The sequence below is a fragment of the Notothenia rossii genome (genome assembly GCF_949606895.1).
Source record: "Notothenia rossii genome assembly, chromosome: 9".
NCBI classification, from domain to species: Eukaryota; Metazoa; Chordata; class Actinopteri; order Perciformes; family Nototheniidae; genus Notothenia; species Notothenia rossii.
The window spans coordinates 39143390-39156016 of record NC_136907.1 but is presented as its reverse complement, the minus strand read 5'-3'; the positions used below and the strand labels follow the sequence as shown (position 1 = coordinate 39156016).

At 39.8% G+C, this 12627-nt stretch overlaps 2 protein-coding genes across 6 annotated transcripts in view; one reads left to right on the top strand and one right to left on the bottom strand.

The window, feature by feature from the left end:
* LOC307019237 (glycogen debranching enzyme-like) overlaps positions 1-12613 on the top strand; it is a 45660-nt gene extending 33047 nt beyond the window's left edge. The window contains exons 5-6 of one of the 3 annotated variants that reach the window (XM_079649959.1): positions 4067-4236; positions 11372-12613. In XM_079649959.1, the coding sequence (XP_079506085.1) occupies positions 4067-4236; positions 11372-11583 (382 nt within the window). In that variant the 3' untranslated portion in view covers positions 11584-12613. The remainder of the gene's footprint in view (positions 1-4066; positions 4237-11371) is intronic. The other 2 variants (XM_079649961.1, XM_079649960.1) reach the window with 2 other exon arrangements.
* LOC307019238 (uncharacterized protein) lies at positions 5001-8022 on the bottom strand. Of its 3 annotated transcripts, XM_079649963.1 has the most exons (5): positions 6942-8022; positions 6515-6777; positions 6276-6337; positions 6033-6071; positions 5001-5737 (listed from the first exon to the last, which is right to left on the bottom strand). In XM_079649963.1, exons 2-5 carry the CDS (start codon positions 6614-6616, stop codon positions 5323-5325), a joined length of 618 nt encoding a protein of 205 aa, XP_079506089.1. In that variant the 5' UTR covers positions 6617-6777; positions 6942-8022; the 3' UTR covers positions 5001-5322. The 3 variants fall into 3 exon arrangements, with proteins under 3 accessions (XP_079506089.1, XP_079506090.1, XP_079506088.1); XM_079649964.1 differs by having other exon boundaries at positions 6276-6342; positions 6515-8022; XM_079649962.1 differs by having other exon boundaries at positions 6515-8022.
* Positions 12614-12627: the final 14 nt, after the last annotated feature.

The following is a 12627-nucleotide window of genomic DNA, read 5'->3' as shown; positions in this document are numbered from 1 at the left end:
TGATCTGACGTTAGCTAACATTCTGTAGCTAACGCCGGTCACTCACCAAGATAGCTGCCCAGTTCTCCACTGGTTCTCCTCACACCACAGCTCAATTTATCTCCGATGACCGTTATTTCTTCTAATCCTTGGCTGCTCCTGGTCTCTTGGACGCCTAGCAGGCTCATAATTATAAGGTTGTGGTCCGTCATATGCATTCGAATACTCATGTTCAACTTCTTCTGTGTCGAAACTAGCATTGGGATCCATGTTTATTAATATGTTACACCGGCCGCTCTCCCCCTTGTTTCCCCCCATGTTACGTCACACGCGGGAGGTCACGTGCCGAGGCTTTTTTATGCGGAAGTGGAAAAATTTCTTACAAAAACGACGCCAGTAGTCACTGTAGTGTATATTTCTGTATATTTTTTTGAAAATCTAGTGTATTCATCATTTTCCTACACATTTATTCACAGGTGTCTTTAACCTGGAAGTTGGTCTTTAACAGATGGACTTTAATGCCAATCTCCTTAACCGGTCGTGTTAACATCTTAAAAATTAATACATTACCCAAATTGCTCTATTTGTTTCAATCAATCCCCTTACCCCCACCCAAGTCATTTTTTCAAACATTTAAGAAAATATTTACGAACATTATCTGGAATAATAGACGCTCTAGTCTCTGTTTTACCCTAGTTTACTTGCCTTATGACCAGTGTTGGGCGTTGTAACTCGTTACGGAGTTACAGTAATATATTACTTTTTGCTGTAACAAAGTAATGTGAAGCATTACTAATGCAATTTGGGTAATATATTACCCGTTACAATGCTCAGTAACGCAGTTACAACACATTTTAACCCGAAATTAAATGGTGTTTTGTTTTTCAAGAATCTACTAACATAGCGAGACATTCCGACACCGGACAAATTGTGCGGGTAGATTAGTAACGCTGGTGTTTACCCTTCAGGCTTCGCGTCGGGATCTTCGGGGGTGCATAGGCATACATTGCACCCCCAGTTGAATGTTATGCACCCTCCATTAAAAAAAGAGAACGAAGCGAAAAATACAAACAACAAATTGTGTCAGGTGCGCGTGACCTGCTCCACTGCGCGTGCATCATTTCCAAAGTGCTAACACAGCAGTGACACACATCTGTGGATAATCATTTATACGAAAATGGTTAAAGCAACCATCACTAAATGCCAGCAACACTGCATCTACTGCAGACAGTAGCAACAGGTCAGATGGGGACATCACGTTACCCTCTGTTGTGGACACTAGCTTACTCCCGCCTGACTCGCCGCCCTCGCCCCCGGAGCAGCAGTCTTTGTCGCCCGAAACTACGCCGCCCCTCTGCGGCCCGCAGGTGCCAGGATACTACGGCAAAACAGAGCCTGCCCAGGTATATCTAAACGAGTACCCGCCTGTACAGTGGGGTTAGGCGGTCATTTTGCAGCTCGTGTTATAAAAATAGACAATGGTTAGAATATTCATGTGAAAATAGTGCCATATTCTGCCATGCCTGTAGAAATGTTGGGTCGAAAACCATCTCATATCCCAAGCTTATCAACAAGCTAATGTTGTAGCTGAAATTTTCTCCAGGTCACAAAGTCAACCTCACATGATGATGTGATACCAGTTTTCAAGCACAGTAAATATTCTCTTCCCAGAGTATATGATGGGACCAAAGTGATGATTTAGTACATGGTTTTACACTGAACAAAAATAGAAATGCAACACTTTTGTTTTTGCTCCCATTTTTCATGAGATGAACTCAAAGATCTAAAACATTTTCTATATCCACAAAATAACCATTTCTCTCAAATATTGTTCACAAATCTGAAAAAATCTGTGATAGTGAGCACTTCTCCTTTCAGTGTTTCCCCTAGGATGGAGTCATAGCAGCGGTGCTAAGGCACGTGGGCCCAGTATAATGTGAGCGCGGAGCGCGTGGAATTTTTTAGTGTGTGCGAAATGCGCCCCGCCAATTTGTTTCTATTTGTCAGCACAAGAAAGGCTCTTGAGGCCTAGTACCAGGGCCGGTTCTAGACAATTTGCTGCCCTAGGTGAGATTTTAGGCGACATTTTATGTGTAAAGAATAAATGAAAAATCTCTACAAAAGACAAATACACTGCAAAAACAGAAACTTATTGACATAGGTAATAGACGTCAAAATGACTTCAAATGTATTCAGTATTGTATGAACATGTTTGAATTGGGGGGTGGACGTCACATCCTCTAGGGGGGGCCCCCCCTTTTTGAACATTTTACAGGAAAATGCTTCAATCTGGTGCACTTTGAGCAAACAATTACTAGAGACCTGATCTAGGGGGTACAACTCTAAAACGCCCATATGAAAAAGATCGGTTTACATTTTAATAATCAAATAAGTATATGAACATAACCAATAACCTACCATAGCCAATAACAAATAAATGTAGCTTATTTTATTTTTGTTGTTCATTCATATCTTATTTTACCTAGTTAACATTTATTTATTTATGCATATTTTTGTATCTCTCCAACTTTAAACTATATTTTTGGTTAACTGTCCTATAGTATACATTGGAATGATTTCAAACCTGTTTTTATTTATCCTAATAATTATAAAGGAGTGCCTTGGAAATATGTGTTTACATAATTTGTGGTCAAAACGTTTGAGACCCACTGAAATAACTTTGACTAAAATTAACTACCTAAATACTCAGAGAGTCCTTTACCTCACTGAGCCTCTCAGTCTGACAGGAGAGCTCTCCTCCACCCTGGTTGTAGAAACATCTACTTCTTATATCCGCTAGCGCAGCTAGCACCAGATTCTAATAACAATAGCGCCGGTACCGGTGCGCCCTCTCCCTTGCTCGCTCTCTCGCTACCACGCTCGCACTTTGGCTGCACTTTGTAAGATGCTGATTAGACAGCATGATTATTGCACAGGTGTGCCTTAGGCTGGCTGCAATAAAAGGCCACTCTGAAACGTGCAGTTTTGCTTTATTGGGGGGGTCTGGGGGCTCCGAAAACCAGTCAGTATCTGGCGTGACCACCATTTGCCTCACGCAGTGCAACACATCTCCTTTGCATAGAGTTGATCAGGTTGTTGATTGTGGCCTGTGGAATGTTGGTCCACTCCTCTTCAATGGCTGTGCGAAGTTGCTGGATATTGGCAGGAACTGGAACACGCTGTCGTATAGGCCGATCCAGAGCATCACAAACATGCTCAATGGGTGACATGTTAGGGTTAGGTAACCCTAACCGGACCCCCCCAGACCCCCCCAATAAAGCAAAACTGCACGTTTCAGAGTGGCCTTTTATTGTGGCCAGCCTAAGGCACACCTGTGCAATAATCATGCTGTCTAATCAGCATCTTGATATGCCACACCGGTGAGGTGGGATGGATTATCTCGGCAAAGGAGAAGTGCTCACTATCACATATTTTTTCAGATTTGTGAACAATATTTGAGAGAAATGGTTATTTTGTCTATATAGAAAATGTTTTAGATCTTTGAGTTCATCTCATGAAAACTGGGAGCAAAAACAAAAGTGTTGCGTTTATATTTTTGTTCAGTGTATTAAGGATCTGTCAGCATGTGTCGCTTTAGAAAAACATAACATACATTACTAAAGGAAAGTTGGCAGTTTTCGAAAATATCTGGGGGAGCTTCATGGAGTTTCTGAAAAATAATGTTTGTAATGATCAATAACACCAAAGACCGGGGCGGGGAAGGGGGCAACGGGAATACGATTCTAAAGTGTAGTCGCCCACGTCATATTCTTTCAAATTTCTGTCCTGTATCATCTGTATACTGACCTGTGTTTATTTGCATGCCTATTCATTTGATTTTACACTGTATCCGCCACCTAGAATGACCATGTATGTATGTGTAATGTTCGTTATTTTATTTTGTGTATGTGTAATGTTCGTTATTTTATATTGTGTATGTGTAACGTCCATATTTGAAAACTTCAATAAAAATATTGTGAAAAAAAGAAAGTACCCTTGTTAAGTGGTAGTTACAAGTGTTACTCCATCTCTTCTTTTTCCAGTATTTTACTAGATAGTGTGTTTATTTACATTTATTTTCCCACAGAGCCACAGAGCAGTCTGGAGGAGGATACATCGTGGTGGACCCGGTCCTTCATGTTGGAGCAGACGATCACGTCCTCCCTTTGGACTGCATCACCATCCAGACCTACCTGTCCAAATGTCTGGGACACTTAGACGACTGGGCGGACAGACTGAGAGTAGCCAAGGAGTCTGGTGTGTGTCTATATTTAAAAAAAAAAAAATTGAGAATGGGTAACTACCTTGGTCTCAGGATCATGGACAGACCATGTATGTCCATGGTCAGACCATGGTCAGACCATGGACATTAACCATGGACATACGTGATCTGTCCGTGATATTGTCCATGGTTGACCATGGTCTGACCATGGACGTTAAATGGCACCATGGATGAATCATGGAAACCCACGGCCAAGTGAAACATGGACAGACCACGGTAATTCATGGACATCAAAGACGTGGTTAGCCGTGGTCTGTCCATGGTATAGTTAACCGTGGTTTTCCGTGATTGATCTGTGGTGCCATTTAATGTCCGTGGTCTGACCATGGACAACCATGGTCTTATCGAGGCTTGCAATAGTATGGCCGTGGATGTCCATGGAGAGACCATGGTCATCCATGGTCTGACCATGGACTTCCATGGTCAGACCATGGACATCCATGGTCAGACCATGGACATCCATGGTCAGACCATGGTGCCATTTAACGTCCATGGACAATATTATGGTCAATGGTCAGACCATGGATATCCATGGTCAGACCATGGATATCCATGGTCTGACCATGGGTGTTCCACCCCTGAAGTTATAGAAAGCTTACCAATTTGGTCAATTGTTACCAAAGTTGTATATAACAAGACTTACCATAATGTCCACATAATGCTCCAGGGGGGGAGGGGGGGCTACAGACAGGACCAATTTAACTTGCATCTAAAGTCTACAGATATAAATGTGCTAAGATTGCATTTCAAAATGTTTATTAATATCTTATCATGACACTCTTGTACAAGAAATACTACACAGGATGTTTTTTAACGAATCTCAGAGAACAGACAGTGGTACAAAACTTAATTCACACAATTAAATGAAAGGTTTGTCAATCCATGGGAACATTTTACAGTATTTATAACATTTAAGTAGAATCCTTGTCTGCTTTACCACAAACGATACATAACCAGTTCCCTTACTTACATATGACTTTGTATGAAGAAATATGTGTGCCAGATATATGTTCACCATAACAACATACATTTTCTTCCCAAATGTACACTTAAGTCAGTTTTCACACTTTTTTTAAGCCTTTTTGCACATGGTGCACCTTCTCCACCATATCCTTGTCTTTCATTTCGGGAAAGCGTCCCCGCATCAAGTCCTTGTATACCAGGAACTTATCTTCCGGAAATTGTGGCTTTGGTGGAGTCATCCGGTTGGGAGCTTTCCCGGACACACTGTGGCTGAGGAGATCGTCTTTGGAGAACAACTGTGTCAGCAGCCGTCTGGCTGCTTTGAAGGTGCTCGTCTCCAAGACGACAGTTGCACGCAGCTCCTCAATGGTGTTGCCATTGTACCGTGGCTCACAAACTGCCACACGCCCCTCGCGGTTCTTTTCCAGTTCGCGAACTCTTCTCTTGAGTTTCCTTATACTCTCCTGTGATTCCGCAAACTGACCTTGCAGCTCGTACAGGTTCTTGGCTAGTCTGAAAAAGAAAGATTGCTTAAAAATATAATGCCGAAGTAAAAACAATACAGACGGAACAAAAATTACATCTACCACAGTCTTCAAATATATAATTTGCTGCCATATCAGACAATGTGTAAACACTATTTTGGAGTCATATAATATTAACCACATTATTTTCCTTCCCAGCAAACAGTATATTATAAAAAGGGAACATCTGTATCTGTTAACAATATAAAAATATATATATATATAAATATATATAACATATATAATAATATATATAATTAATATATATAATTAAAATAACTTACTGGGCAACATTGATATCCTTTCCAGCTGCAAAGGGAGATCTGTAAAAACAAATACCCAAAAACTAGAACCTAAAAGGTAATGTGTGAAGTTGAAGCAGTATACAAAAAGGTTTACCATGTTCACCTGGTATCAATATTCATTCCATCTTAAAATAATGAATAAACAGATTTTAAACAACATTTTGCTGATTGTCTTCTACACGTCTCTGGCTGCAGTCAATTGGAACTGCGCAAGTAATTTACCTTTTCAATTTATGACTGATATTTCCAAGTCGACTCCAATGAAGTCCAGTGATGTTCAACACTAGACCTTTGAAGGTATGTGTGAAATTTATCAAGTTCAGTCTGCATATTTGTGCATGGTTTTATCAGCAGATAAACTTCCTAATAGATCTTTTCACAATGATAGTGTGCTACATTTTGTTCTCATTTACACACATATACATATACATATACGTATATGTATATAATATTAATATTACCTGTGCTTCTTTTTGGTGATCGTTGGAGATGGCGACCCCAGTTCCAGTCTCCTGTGAGCAGAGGGGGAGGCTGTGCCATGCTGTGGAGGTGAGCGACTGCATCTGGGTGCAGCCTTTTGAGGCGACTGGCTGTGGCTGCGTGCTGACGGTGCAGCCTTTCTGGGCGATGACCGGTTGCAGCGAGGTATTGTGTTCCTCTGAGGCGATGGGCTGTGGCTGTATCTAAAACCTAAACCCTCTAAAGATCATATCAACCCTCCCGACTTGAAATGATCAATTTATTAATATGAATCTGAAATAAATGCAACTGGAAAAAAACGGCCGCCATCTTGTGAAATTATCTATTTATTTAAATATTAAAAACTTATTTTTCTTCAAATGGATCATATTTCTGGTCTCTGATATGTTAATAATCAAATGTACTCACCCTCAACGTTGAAAGATCAGTATTTCAATGTGGATGTCAAAGGTTTTTAGCAGTCTTCTCTCAACTGCCGTCCTATGTAAACGCTAGACAGGAAGTGGCTGTTCCGCCACCCGGAAGTGACGCCAAAAACGGCGGAATTAAAGGTAACATGACCATTAGCACTCATAGTGGTTACTCCATGAACTGCAAGCAAATTATAATATACCAAATGTCCGTAAAGACAGTGTATTTAAATTAAAAAATATATAAATCCGTTTTTTAGATTTTTAAAAAATATATATTTTATTTTTTAACTCATTCCACCCTAAATGTATTTATCTATATAAGAGTAAGAGTAAAGTTAGAGTGGTATATATTAAAGTAAATAAATAAAGAAGTATTCTAAAGATCAAACCGTGAACATTAAAAAACTTCTGGTACAGGTTACACTTCTTTTGTGTTTTTAAAAAATTCTAATATTTAAAGAGTGAATATAAGCGGACATTTAAACGCCATCACTCAGTAGAATTGGTCAGTTGACCTCTTCTACTTTTAGTCTAACCACAAAGTTTCGCGGTCCGACTAAGGTTTTAAGTGTAAATCTATTAAATGATTATGTTATTTTTGAAGTATAAGTAAGGAGGTTCTAAAAGGATTTAATATAAGATATATCTTAATATAAGATATATCTGGCACACTTAATTATATTTGTTCATATTGAAGTAAGGGAACTGGTTCTGTCTTGTTTTTGGTAAAGCAGACAAGGATTCTACTTGGGAGTCCAATATTGTAAAATGTTTCCATGTATTGACAAAATTGTAACCTTTCATGTAATTGTGTGAATTAAGTTTTGTACCACTGTCTGTTCTCTGACATTCTTATTGTATTCATATGAAATTGGCACTGTTGTTTACATTTTCAATGTCAGTCTACCAGGTAAATAGAGCACATGTCCAAAAAAAATTCCTAAATATGTAGTGCGTGCCAAACCCTAATTTTCATGTTGGCAGGGGTATTGCTAATGTCATATTTGCAAACAATTTATTATTTCTGCTGACGAACATGTAGGTCACATATTTAATGTTATTTGATCAGACATTACATTTATTTGTACATTCTGAAATAAATTAAATGTGTCTATTATAAATACTGTATGTTGTGCCTTCATATTTTTCATAAATCCCCAGTTCAGCCCTGTGTAACTCACTACTCCAGGACAAACAAAAAGAGTCAGAACTGAGAAAAAAAGATTGGCACCAATATCTTTGATCTGCATTCAACATTGAGACCACAGAAGAACATGATCATTTCATGGTTAGAAATATCAGAATTCTATCCATGTTTTACCATGTTTCATGACCACAGAAAAGCATGAATATTTCATGGATAAAAATATCAGTGATTGTCCATGTTTCACCGTGTTGCATGACCATGGAAAATCATGGATATTTCATGGATGGAAATAATATAGGATTTGTCCATGTTTGTCCATGTTTCATGACCATGGAAAATCATGGTCAATTCATTGCCAGACAAGTGAACATGTTTTTCCATGTTTCATGACCATGGACAATCATGGTCAGTTCACGGCCAGGCGGGTAGTACGTGTTCTGTCCATGTTTCATGACCATGGACAAACCACGGACAAACATACCATGGACACCCACCATGGACAGATCACGGATGTCCATGGATGACCATGGTCATCCATGAGTTTTCCGTGAAACATGGATGACACGAGACCAAGGTAAGCTGCTTAAGATAGTCTGTGAGCCTCTAGCTGAACTGAGAGGTCACAGGATCATATTGTTTGGCCAGTCTCTATAAACAGCTCGTTATTTTAGTGCCAATCCTGAACTCAAATATCTGAGGTCAGTTGTGTGTCTACAAGAGACGAAGACTCAATTCTAAACCGAACCCTATCCACTCGCACTCTGTGACTTAAGTCTGTACAGTCTAACACAGCTGAATGAGGCACCTTCTTTAAAGTGGACCTATCATGCTATATTTGAATAATATATTTTAGGGCCATACCTATATAAAACATGTCTGTGAAGTTTTTTTTCAAATTACCAAACAGATCATGCATTTTAGCCATGCCTCATTTTGCTCTATTTGTATGGGCTCAGAACAGTCTCATAATACACACATGCACACAGAAGTATTCAAACTTGTATTTCATGATGCGCAAAAGGATTCACACTTGTGTTTTTCAATGCACACACACAAATGTGTTCCGCTTCATATGCATGTAAATAAAATCCAAATACAGAAAAAAGTTTTACATATGTATTTTTGATCCTCACATATTTGTTTTCCGTTTAAATCCCTGAACCTGCAAACACAAACCGCTTTCTGTGCATGGATCGCTTTGCATTCGTGAGTGGGTTTTTTGAGACTCCCCTGACGGTCAGCCGATTCGTACTTGTGTTTTTTTCTATCTATAGCCAATCAGATGTCTCCTTCATTCTAAGCCAATCACATGAGAGCGCCCCCACAAGGGTATGATTTATTGCGTTCATGACACTTCATGTACGCAAAAGCTGTCCGGTCAGCTCGCTAAACAGAGGGCGGAGCTTCAGGTGATCATGCAGAGCTGCGTGTCTCCGTCAGACTCAGCAGCTGATCTGATCTCTCTCTCTCGTCCGGTTACACTTCACTCGCGTTTATCTCCATATCGATCAGATCCAGCTCTCCTGATCGGCCTTTATAGAGAGCAACGATCAAACTATTTAGAGTGAATATCGACCGATAATGACCGGCGGGGCTCCCCCCCGTTGACAGTTCACTGTCTAGCACTGGCTTCTTAGTGCACTGATCGATTAGGCTAAGCTAACCTTTAGCTGCTCCCTCCACACTCACAACGAATTCATACAGACATAAATAAAGCAGCTGTATTCGCCATACAGGAAACACACATTTAAAACGGTTTTGCCTGACGTTTTTGTGTACACACAAGCATTCATTAACGGTTCGGAAAGTGGCGCTGTACCTTAATAATTTAAAGGCTTGTATTTGCGTGCATTTCCTGTTCGGAAAGTGGCAATGTACTGAGAGTGGAGGTGTCCTGAGATTAGCGCCTGCAAGCAGGCTCCATGGACCTGTCAGCTCCGGACTGCGCTAAATGCGTAGGCCTACATGAAGCTCTACGTCATGAACGCAAGAAATCTACCCTCGGGGGGGCGCGCTCATGTGATTGGCTTAGAATTGAGGAGACATCTGATTGGCTATAGATAGAAAAAATTACAAGTACGAATCGGCTGACCGTCAGGGGAGTCTCAAAAAACCCACACACGAATGCACAGTGATCCATGCACAGAAAGCGGTTTGTGTTTGCAGGTTCAGGGGATTTAAACGGAAAACAAATATGTGAGGATCAAAAATACATATGTAAAACTTTTTTCTGTTGGATTTTACTTGCATGTATGAAGCGGAACACATTTGGGTATGTATTGAAAAACACAAGCGTGGATCCGGAAATACAAATGTGAATCCTTCTGTGTGCATGTGTGTATTATGAGACTGTTCTGAGCCCATATATTTGCTGTATTACAGCCCTGTCTTCACAAGGGCTGATTCTGTGGCAAATGAGCTGCAGCTGACCACGCCCCCCTGCAAAGGAGGGGGGTGAGGCAAAAGCGTCATGTTACCATGCTGTTACCATGCCACGGCAACCTCTCATTCCCCTGATAGGTGGAGAGTTGCCCATATAGGTACAAGTATAAAAATACCATGGAATCTTTTTTGCACATTTTGTAAGTACACATCGTGTTCAATGAGGGACACATGGTCACGTAGGGCAGCTGGTTAATCAAGACCCATGCAGACTGTGAATGAATGAATGAGGCTCCTTCTTTCAGGTGGAGGGTGCAAACAAAGTGGCAAGTTTGGCACAAACCCGCTCTGCCTCCGGCAGAAACAGGAATGTTGTAACTTTTCCTAACTATGGTTTAGAATCAGCATCTCTTGGACTAAATATATAAATAATAACTTAAATAAAACTCCAAAAATCTTAAATGGCGTTCTTTTTTGTAACTCTTTTCGTTTTTAAATCTGATTTTTATGAGTTTCTTGGTTTATAGACAAACTTAAATGTCTCTTATTTTGGCATAGTTTACTATTAATTGTTTGCACATAACTATTTGTACACAGCGTGTTCCATGTGGAACTCAAACAGCGTTGGGTCAGGTAGGGCAGCAGGTTAATAAGGACCGATGCAGACTTGCTATTGGATGGTTTAATAACTTCATGTTGAATGGTTTAATCACTTCCCACTAGTGTGGTGGACCAAACACGGGAACACACAAACAAAGTAGAAGGGGGGAGGGGGAGGGTTTAGTGGTTGCATTAGAATTAGCCATAGTGTTTATGCAGTCAAGCCTTCATAGCAAACAGGAGACACATAATAAATATTGTTGGGGGTATTAATAATATTTGGGTTTCTCTCTCAGGGTACAACATGATCCACTTCACTCCTCTGCAGACTCTGGGAGAGTCCCGGTCCTGTTACTCCCTGGCAGACCAGCTGAGCCTGAACCCAGAGTTCAGCCCCGCCGGAAAGGGCTACAGCTGGGAGGACGTGGGGGCGCTGGTGGAGAAGCTGAAGAATGAATGGAACATGCTGTGTATTACAGATGTGGTCTATAACCATACTGGTGAGTGACTGTGCATTTATTTGTGTGTGCATTCTTTTTTTACATGGTTTACAGCCGCAAATAGAACAAACCAGAACAGTGCTTCTGCCTAGGGAAATGCTCTCGGATTTTTATCAAGGCCACTCTATAAACCATCACTTATAAACAGACTGTTTTCAAAGTGTGTAGAGTATAAGTGGTTTGTCCAAGATCTCACGTAATATATTACAGTTTCCAATTCTATTTTAAATGAGCACCTAGACATTGGATATACTCCAGTTTGTGTGGATCATGATACAATTAAAGGGTTGAACAAGCTTTGAGTTGCTAGTGGGGATGATGTTCATGCAGGGTCCGTAGCCTTTAGTCCTCTCCATTTACAGATTCAATTGACCTTACTGTATATTGACAGTGTGTTTCATCAGATCTGATAAAAAGGAATGTTTTCGAGTCCTGAAGCCATGTATCAGCAGTAAGGATAAGCAATATTTCACTATAGATGGGAAGAGTTTTGGGTTAATTTACTTATCTGAAAACGTATTTCCTAATGTGTAAATACAATATCATGATAATATAACCAGTTTATCATATAACATAGTAACTAACTACCCTAAACTGGCCCATTTCTTCATATTATTTGACTTGATTTGGGAAAAATAAAACATTAATAACACATATTTTTTCATCGCGAAACAGCTTTCCTTGATAGAAATAAGATAAAGACGATTTTCATTTTACACTTTCAACATATTATTGATGGAACTTACACGTGTCAATGTATTTCAGTCACTCTCTATCTGTAGACATACAGATAACCTTTGAACATACAGGCGTACAACTCAAATAATATTTTATTACGTAAAACTTCACTGCACATTTCTATCCTTTTCAAAACAACAGCAATATCTCTGGGGAAATAACAAATGTTGATGAAGTAGGCTTATAGTGAATATTATTACTATTCCTTGTATCATTTGTCATTTGGGTTGTGTACATTATTAAATAAGACTCGATTAGATATTCTTTATTGGGAAATAGTTGTTGTTATAGTAGCATATTACACATGAGTTAAA

What these genes read in the sequence shown, in the direction of transcription:
- LOC307019238 (XM_079649962.1), bottom strand. Translation starts at nt 6,616, where the DNA reads ATGCAGTCGCTCACCTCCACAGCATGGCACAGCCTCCCCCTCTGCTCA. An exon ending in ATCAGTCATAAATTGAAAAG is followed by an intron (nt 6,072 to 6,275) that starts GTAAATTACTTG and finishes TTGTTTTTACAG; the next exon opens with ATCTCCCTTTGCAGCTGGAA. An exon ending in AAGGATATCAATGTTGCCCA is followed by an intron (nt 5,738 to 6,032) that starts GTAAGTTATTTT and finishes TTTCTTTTTCAG; the next exon opens with ACTAGCCAAGAACCTGTACG.